Raw genomic sequence first — 9,588 nt, forward strand, 5'->3', positions numbered from 1 at the left:
TTTCAAAGAACTTTAACATTTGCCAATAATTTCATTATTAATAAAAATTATGTGTTTTTTAAAAATAATTTTTATGTTTTTAATATGTCCCTGAAGAGGAGTTTATAATTTGACTCAAAACGTTGTACGTTGTACAAACGTTGTAAAAAAATATTTAAATAAATAGTTTTTATTAATAATTAAAATATTCATAAAACGTAATTAATATCTATTAATAATCCTAGACAGTATAACATAGGGCTCATAAGTACAACTGGGGTACGAAATTACCCCAAAATTGTTTTGTTGCTAGAATGTTCATATTTAACGAAAAAAGACTTTATTATACGTCATTTTCTTCATTTTTTATAAAGAAAAAATTAGCTTTCTCTATTTTTTTAATTGGATGAAAAATATGGTCAAAAAGTTACTAAAACTAGAATAAAAAATACAAAACTTATGAAAAATACTGAAATTAGCATTTTTACTAATGACTTTACTTTACTACCCCAGTTATACTGTCTAGAGTTAAAAGTGAAGAATTAACTTAATTACACAATTTTCTTAAAAATATTAAATTCATACCAAAGTTGATCAAATTGATACAAAAAATTTGAATCAATATTTTGATTTGATCCACATTTTTGGTATCAATTCGTTGAAATTTGTTACTTTTAAGTAAACGGTGTATTTTTATATATTTTTTTTCTTTTACCTGAGACAAGCCCAGGCGAGAATATAACCGAGCAATGAACCAATTACTTTGATAGCAACAATAATTCCCAAAAATGACGAAATATGAATTTTTTTTGTATTATCGTCCAAATAGGAAATTCCAAATGCATAATAGCCAATATTTGCGATACCAGTTAAAATTTGAGCGAAAATTTGAATAAATATTACTCCATATTGAATGTGCTCGTCTTCAAATACAATTCTCGATGAAGCGCTCAAACATAATTCTTGACTTTCGTCTGCGGAAAAAGAAGATTATTTGTGTATATAAATATATTTTTTTAAAAGTTAATTTTAAATGAGATTCTTTAATATAATAATATCGATTCAAGTTTTATGAGTGAGATAAGATGAGTGTTCATCGTGTGGTGATAACAGAAAAGTAGGTCGCTATGACCCAAGTGTACATTTAACAATGAGAAAAAATGCGTTTCCCTCACATACGCAACAAAATTGTATTAATTTTTATTCTATATGAAAATCAGAATTATTACATTTTATACAAAAAAAAATATAACAAGATTTTTATTTTTATAGTAGGAAAACAAAAATCTAAATTGTTTATTTTTGTATTACCAAAACAAAAATCGAAATTTTTATTTTTGTACTACAAAAACAAAAATCAAGATTTCAATTTTTGTAGTGGGGAAATAACAATCTAGATTTTCATTTTTGTAAGGAATTTAAAAATTTGGAGTAAATTACTTGTAAGTGAAATAAAAAACTAGATTTATTTTTTGTACGGAAAAACAAAAATCTAGATTTTTATTTTTGTATAGTAGAAAAATAAAAATCTAATTATGATTTTTGTTAAGAAAATAAAAATCTTTGTTCTTATGAAGAACACAAAAAAATTTAATTTGCATTTTTTGGCAAACGAACAAAAATCTAGATTTCTTTTTTTTAGGGAAAATAAAAATCTAGATTTTCATTCTTGTAGGGAAAACAAAAATGTAGATTCCTTTTTTGTAGGGAGAAAAAATGTAGATTTCTACTTTTATAAGGAAAGTAAAACATATAAATTTCTATTCTTATAGGAAAAACAAAAATCTAGATTTCTTTTCAGTAGAAAAAACAAAAATTAAGATTTTTATTTTTGTGAGGAAATTAAAAATCTAGATTTATTACTAGCAAGAAAAGTAAAAATCTATATTTCTTTTTATAAGGAAATTATTAATCTATATTTATTACTTGTAAGAAAGCCAAAAATCGAGGTTTTTATTATTATAAAGACAATCAAAATCAAGATTTTTTATTTTTAACGAAAACAAAAAGTTAGTTTTCTTTTTGGTAAAAAATACAAAAAATCTAGATTTCATTTTTTATAATGATAAAAAAATTCCTTTTTGGTAAGGAATACAAAAGTCTACATTTCTACTTTTACAAGGAAAGTAAACATCTACATTTGCATTTTTACAAGGAAAGTAAAAATCTAGTCTTATATTTTCTTGAAGGGAAAAAAAACAGTTGTCAATTTTTTTAAAAAAGCAAAAATCTAGATTTTCTTTAAGTAGAAAGAACAAATATCTAGATTTCTTTTTTGTAGGGAAAACAAAAATGAAGATTTCTATTTTTATAAGGAAAGTAAAACATATAAATTTCTATTCTTATAGGAGAAACAAGAATCTAGATTTTTTTTAGTAGGAAAAACAAAAATTGAGATTAGTATTTTTGGAAGGAAATTAAAAATCTAGATTTATTTATTACTTGTAAGAAGAATAAAAATTTAAATATTTCTTTTTTGTAAGGAAATTATAAATCTACATTTATTACTTGTAAGAAAACCAAAAATCTAGGTTTTTATTATTATAAAGACTATACAAATCTAGATTTTTTTATTTTGAACGAAAACAAAAATCCAGTTTTACTTTTTTTTTCTTTTTTTTCCAGTTTTTCTTTTAGGTAAGGAATACAAAAATCTAGATTTCTACTTTTTCAATGAAAGTAATAATCTATATTTCTATTTTTGTATAAAGAAAACAATAAACTAGATTTATGTATTTACAAAGAAAATATAATTCTAGTTCTTTTTTTTGTAGAGAAAACAAAAATGCAGTTGTTTATTATGTTTGTAAAAAATCCAGAAATCTAGATTTTCTTTTTGTAAGGAAAACAAAAATCTAGATTTATATTATTCTATGAAAAGTAAAAATTTACATTTCTATTCTTTTGAAGAGAACAAAAATGTAGATTTCTATTTTTATAAGAAAAGTAAAAATCTAGATTTCTCTCCTCTTGTAAGAAGAACGAAAATCTAGATTTTTATTTTTGCAGGTAAAACGAAAATATTTATTTCTATTTTCGCACTGAAAATAAAAATCTACATTTCTATTAATTCTTATAAAAGGAAAACAGAAATTTAATATTTTTTTATATGGAAAATAATAATCATGATTTTTTTTTGTAAAACAAAAATAGTGTACAATCACTTTTAAAAAACTTTTTTGTAAATTTTTCGAAAAAAAATTTTCTTTAAAGCAAAAAAAAAAAAACAAGATAGTTACCTGCGTACAAAGACATGTGAGTGTTATTTGTCGCTTGTTCAATAACTCTATAATGAGTGTCCCATTGGGGCATTATAATTAAAATAAATCCAATACATTGTGAAAATATAACACCACCCAACCAACAGATTCTGTGAATTCGATCGCCCCAATATGCAATGACAAGTCCTAGAAAAAATGGCGTGATTTCCGAAACTGCTAGAATCCATCCTGAAAATTATAAGAAAATTAATTTTCCATTATTTTAATATTTAATTATTTGTAATTGGTAATAATTTTCCTCGCTCGTCATTATAATTATTAGTTATTTAAATTTTTGATAAGAATTCTTAATAATAAATTTTAATAATAATTCCTAGGAAACTGTTAACCTTTAATTCTCAGGAATGTGTTTATTATACCTAATGTTTGTTTACAATTGAAATTAAAATTAATATTTTTACTTAATTAATTAAAATTTTTTAAAAATTAATAAGAATTGAAAAATTAATTAAAACTATGAAAAAATTGGGGACTAACTCTTTGTGAATAATTCCGGGAAAATTTAAAAATAAATAATTATTAAAATTGTTAATTAATAATTGTTAATGATGTTAATTGTTATTAATAATTTTTAAATAATGATGCTGTTAATCGGTTTCCAAAATAATAAAATAATGAAGTTATCAATCACTTTGAGTCGAAGTAATAATAATAATTGTTAATTGCTTAATTAAATATTTTACTTATTATTAATTAATAATAATTGTTAATTAATTAATTAAATATTTTATTAAATGTTAATTAATAATAATTAAATATTTTATTAATTGCTTATTAATAATTATTATTATAATTATAATTATTATTATTATTGTTAATTGAATAATTAAGTATTTTATTAATTTGTTAATCAATAATAATTGTTATTTCTTGATTATAATTTCTAATAATAATTAATTATAATTTCTATTAATAATTGTTTATTTTTTATTTAAATTTTCACTTGAGATGTGTTTTTTAGTCGTGAAACCTACCCATCGAGTAGGGATCAATTTGAAATCTTCTGGCGACTGTGGAACTTGTTATGTATAAATATGAATGCGCCGCTGCTTGTAATAGGCCCAACCAACACAGGAGGCTTACAAACACACAGCGTGTCGCAAATCGTTCTAATTTCGGGCATCTCACTTGACTGCAACCACAATCTATCGATTGCTCGGAAATTGGATGCGCTGGTCCTGTGAAACCTTCAGCCTCCGACCTCATCACCTCCCGAGGTCCTATTGTCATTGCTCGACCTGCAAAAAACTCACCATTTCAATAATATTCGAAGAAAAATAAAAAAAAATACTCTTTAACTCCTCTTTTCAATAATATTCACAAAATAAAAAATAAATAAGTAAACAAAAAACTATAAATAAAAAATGTAAATAAACAAACATAAAAATGTGAATTTGCGAAACAAAACGAAATGAAGCTAAAAATAATTTTTTTTTTATCAATTCTTGTAGTGTGATTCATTTTCATTAAGGAAATTTTGTTACACACTTTTAAAAATTTGTATTCTATTTAGAATTTCTAAAAGAAGAAAAAATATTTTTTAAAATAAAAAATACTGTGCAATTTTTTTTATTTATAGAATTGCGTCAAAACTGTAAAAGCAGTTTTACATTTTGAACTATTAAAGATTAACATTTAAATACAAAAAATTTTTTTCTTCTATTAGACAAAATGTTATTTTAAAAAGAAATTCCAAGTAAATAAATCTTACATAAACGGAAATGGAAAACACTATATTTATTTTACAATAAAATTCATTTTTATGTCATAAAATGAAACTTGGCCACAAAAATATTTATCAGATATACTGTAATAATGAATCATCAGTTCAATCATACAAATCTTCGGTGTAATACGTTTGTCAATAATATTCGAAGAAGAGTTCGAAAAAAATTAATTTTAAATAATTAATTAATAAATTAATTAAAGAATTCAAAAAAATTTTTAATTTTTAATTTATTCATACATATTTTTATAATTTTCCAGTATTTTTAATTTTATATTTTCATTACATATTTATTATTATTTTATATTAAATATAATTTTCAATTATTTATTTTTATTACAACTATTTTTTTTATCTATTTATGTATATTTTTTATTACTACATTATTAATTATTCCACTGTTAACTAAAAAGTATCAAATTGCAACGAATTGATACAAAAATTATGGATCAAATCCAAATTTGATTCAAATTTTTGCTATTAAATTGATCCAATTTGGTATCCAATTGATACCTTTGAGAAAACTGTGTTTATATTATATTAATATTTATTTTATATTATATTATTGTTTATGTTATATTATACACTGAAAAAAATTATTTGATTCAAGTAAATATTTATTTCATAGTCAAGTAATCGATTATTTAAATCAAATAAATTTTTTTCAGATACTGTTTATATTATAAATAAGTAACATAAATAATTAATTATAAATAAATTATACCTTATAAGTAATTATTATTATAAAAATGTTTAATAAATCAAAAATAGTAAGTTATTATTAATTTAAATGTAAAATTAAATTAGATTAACAATAAATTATAAGTAAATTATGATACATAATTAATATTATAAAAATGTTTAATAAATTAAAAATATTAAGTTAAAATAAAAATAATAAATTATTAAAAATTTATCAATGATGTTAATTTTAAACATTTTGAATATTCAGAAAACTGAGAAGTAAGAACTATGCTAACAATATTCCAAAGAATTTTTCGCTAAAGAAAAAAAAAATTTTTATGAATAAAAATTGTCTTTATTGTAAACATAATACAACATTGTCATTCTAATCTTGGGAAAATGATTATCTAATGAAAAAAAAAAGAAAAGAAAAAGGAGAGCAATAAATAAAAATCTCGTGTTTTTAATAAAAAAAAGAGAAACAAATGTCATGTACTTACAATGTTACTAATTGAAGTTTTTATATTATGAATGCTGACGACATGAATTCGGAAAACTAAAATTATTAATTCTCTCTCTTTCCTCCTCCTCTCTCTTGCTTTTAATCAAAAATGATATCTTCACTTACCGTTCTAGAAATGCACACACGCGATATTTCATCTACCAAAGAACCGTTTTAAAAACACACTGTGTTCAACTTTAAATTTTTTTTCTACGGCGGCATTCGTTCGTTGATTTCTTGAATTGGAGGTCACGTTTTAGAAATTCATGACGAAATAAATGAAATAAAACAGAAAGGAAACATCTGTCTTTTATGAGAATTTAAAGAAAAAAAATGTGCCGGCAAATGAAACACGACGCGTTAGAGGTGCGGTACCGTGAATGTATGAACACGCATGTTATCATTATACTAGATACGACCTGAAGATATCTTCTGATAAAACCTCACACAGCCACATAGGCTCTGTACACATGTGCGCTACACGCCGAGCATATATATACATATGGTATATATATATACGGGAATAATATTACTCAGCGAGTACCTGTTATTCTTGAAGCGACGTTAGCGCACTTATTTTATCTAAAATCCCCCCTCTCGACATTATTCGAGTTTACGTGAGTCAGTAGGAGTATAACAACGATTGTGTATAGTCGAGTTCCAGATGAAAGACACTGTGACACCTGATACTAATTTTATGACTCTTCATGTTTCATTGAACAATTTATTACACTTGAAATTAATTTTTAATTTAGTCATTAATTATGCTCTATACTTGAAAATAATAAGTACAGTGGGTAATTAAGTATTGCTTGTGTGGAATTTATAAATACAGAACGATATACGCGTACGATTGATGATAAATAAAGTCATGCACGGTGTGAGACAAGAAATTCCTCAAATATCGATTGATTGTTCAGGAGAGGCTTAAATTAAATGAGAAACGAATAATTTTTATTATCACGTTAAATCGTGAGGTGTTAAAATAACACCAAAATGGATTACAATAATCTGCAACAGATTAATCCCACGGGGATTAAATTAACACCAGAAAGGATTAAAATAATCTATTTTTGTGTTATTTTTAAGTATGAATGAAATTTTACTTTAAATCAAACACCAAGTCAACGATTTGTTAAAATAACTAACTAACTTATTAACTCTCTGCTGATGCTAACGACCGTTATCGTCAAAAATCGTCATTCTGGACGCCTGGGACTATGGGAGTTACGTGTTTTGGCGATAGAGTGGGGATAAGTTAGCATCAGCAGAGGGTTAACTAACTAACTTACTAACTAACTTACTTACTAACTTACTTAGTTACTTAACTTAATAACTTAACTTACTAAGTAGCTTACTAACTTACTAACTAACTAACTTAATAACTTAACTTACTAAGTAGCTTACTAACTTACTAACTAACTAACTTAATAACTTAACTTACTAAGTAGCTTACTAACTTAATAACTTAACTTACTAAGTAGCTTACTAACTTACTAACTAACTAACTTAAGGGGTTACATGGGTCAAAACGACCTGAAAACGTATGTTTTTTTAATAATTTTTTTTTCATAAAATAAATAAATTTTTTTATTTGAACACTTTGGTATCTGAAAGTACACTATTAAATGAGAAAGATATTAAATTTTTGATAAAAAATATTAAAAATCAGGCCCGTAGCAACAGTTTTTCGGGCCCCTTTAAAAAAAAATTGCTTTTGCGGTGGTCAAAATATCTTTTGACTGCTTCATCCAAAATCAAAATACAAAAAATTTTCTGTTAGTGGGTGAATATATCTCGTGATTGAACGAAGGGTTTTCAAAGAAATTGAAATTTGGATGTTTGACAGTGTCTTTTATCAAAAGTTAAAATTTTTAGAACCATTAAGACCATGTAAAATCGGTTCTAATCAACAAAAAAAATATTCCTTCGTTCAATCACGAGCTATATTCATCCACTAACAGAAAATATTTGGTTTTTTGATTTTCAATGAACCGGTCACAAGATATCGTGACCACCGCTTTTTTGGAAGAGTTCTCAAAGATTCTGTAGGTACGGCCCTGATTTTAAATATTTTTTAACGAAATTTTTACAAGTTACTCTTTTAATAGTGGACTTTAAGATATAAAAACACTCAAATAAAAAATTTATTTATTTTATGAAAAAAAAAAAAATTAAACAATCATACATTGTCTGGACGTTTTGACCCATGTAACCCCTTAATAACTTAACTTACTAAGTAGCTTACTAACTTAATAACTTAACTTACTAAGTAGCTTACTAACTAACTAACTTAATAACTTAACTTACTAAGTAGCTTACTAACTTAATAACTAACTAACTTAATAACTTAACATACTAAGTAGCTTACTAACTTAATAACTTAACTTACTAAGTAGCTTACTAACTAACTAACTTAATAACTTAACTTACTAAGTAGCTTACTAACTTATTAACTAACTAACTTAATAACTTAACATACTAAGTAGCTTACTAACTTAATAACTTAACTTACTAAGTAGCTTACTAACTAACTAACTTAATAACTTAACTTACTAAGTAGCTTACTAACTTATTAACTAACTAACTTAATAACTTAACATACTAAGTAGCTTACTAACTTAATAACTTAACTTACTAAGTAGCTTACTAACTTAATAACTTAACTTACTAAGTAGCTTACTAACTAACTAACTCAATAACTTAACTTACTAAGTAGCTTACTAACTTACTAACTAACTAACTTAATAACACATAACACAACATTGCGCAGGAAGTTTGCAATGCGAAGTTCGGGAGTTCGCACTGCGAACTCCCTGCGAACTTCAGGCGAAAACTAAATGTCCGCCCTCTTGCGAGTTCGCAGAGCGAATTCTCTGGGAAGTCGCTGAAAAGATGAAATGTTAATTCGCAGCAAATTATCTGGTAGTTATCTGTGAAAAGTTCGGAAATTATCACTGATAATTTTAGATAGGTTATGGAGGTAAATTTGCTCAAAAAAATAAGACAAATATTTGTTAAATATTAAAAATAATTATTATAATAAAAGAAAAAAATTTATTTTGCTTATTTTATTATTATTCTAATTAATTTTGGGAAATAATGAATTTTGGAGAAAGTTTTTTTTATTGTGAAAAACAATTTGGAGGGACTGGGGATTGAACGCGGGATTGACGGACGGAAACGAAAACAACCAACCTAACCAACTGAGCTAAACGACCAACTACTGAAACAAAAAAAAATCTTTCTCTTAAGTTAAATGTGATTTTATTGATTGACAGAAGAAAGGCAGGTTAATTAAAAAATCTTTTTTTTGCATATCTCGTATAATTAAAATATTTTCATTATTATTGCGAATGATATTTTTAAATAAAAATTTTAAGTATTTAGTATTTAAATAAGACTGATAAAATAAA

At 24.2% G+C, this 9,588-nt stretch overlaps 1 protein-coding gene across 4 annotated transcripts in view; it reads right to left on the reverse strand.

Moving 5' to 3' along the window:
* Nucleotides 1-6,696, reverse strand: part of LOC122503670 (solute carrier organic anion transporter family member 3A1-like) — a 16,754-nt gene extending 10,058 nt beyond the window's left edge. For 3 of the 4 annotated variants that reach the window (XR_006301770.1, XR_006301771.1, XM_043614299.1), the window contains exons 1-4: nucleotides 6,299-6,696; nucleotides 4,235-4,498; nucleotides 3,219-3,428; nucleotides 695-953 (exon numbers count right to left, since the gene is read on the reverse strand). Coding sequence is in view for 2 of the 4 variants with exons in the window: in XM_043614299.1 (XP_043470234.1) it covers nucleotides 695-953; nucleotides 3,219-3,428; nucleotides 4,235-4,490 (725 nt within the window). In the remaining 2 variants the exon portion in view is untranslated. The other variant, XM_043614303.1, reaches the window with a different exon arrangement.
* Nucleotides 6,697-9,588: the final 2,892 nt, after the last annotated feature.

Source organism: Leptopilina heterotoma, unplaced genomic scaffold, assembly GCF_015476425.1.
Source record: "Leptopilina heterotoma isolate Lh14 unplaced genomic scaffold, ASM1547642v1 Lhet_11, whole genome shotgun sequence".
In the NCBI taxonomy this organism is placed as follows: Eukaryota; Metazoa; Arthropoda; class Insecta; order Hymenoptera; family Figitidae; genus Leptopilina; species Leptopilina heterotoma.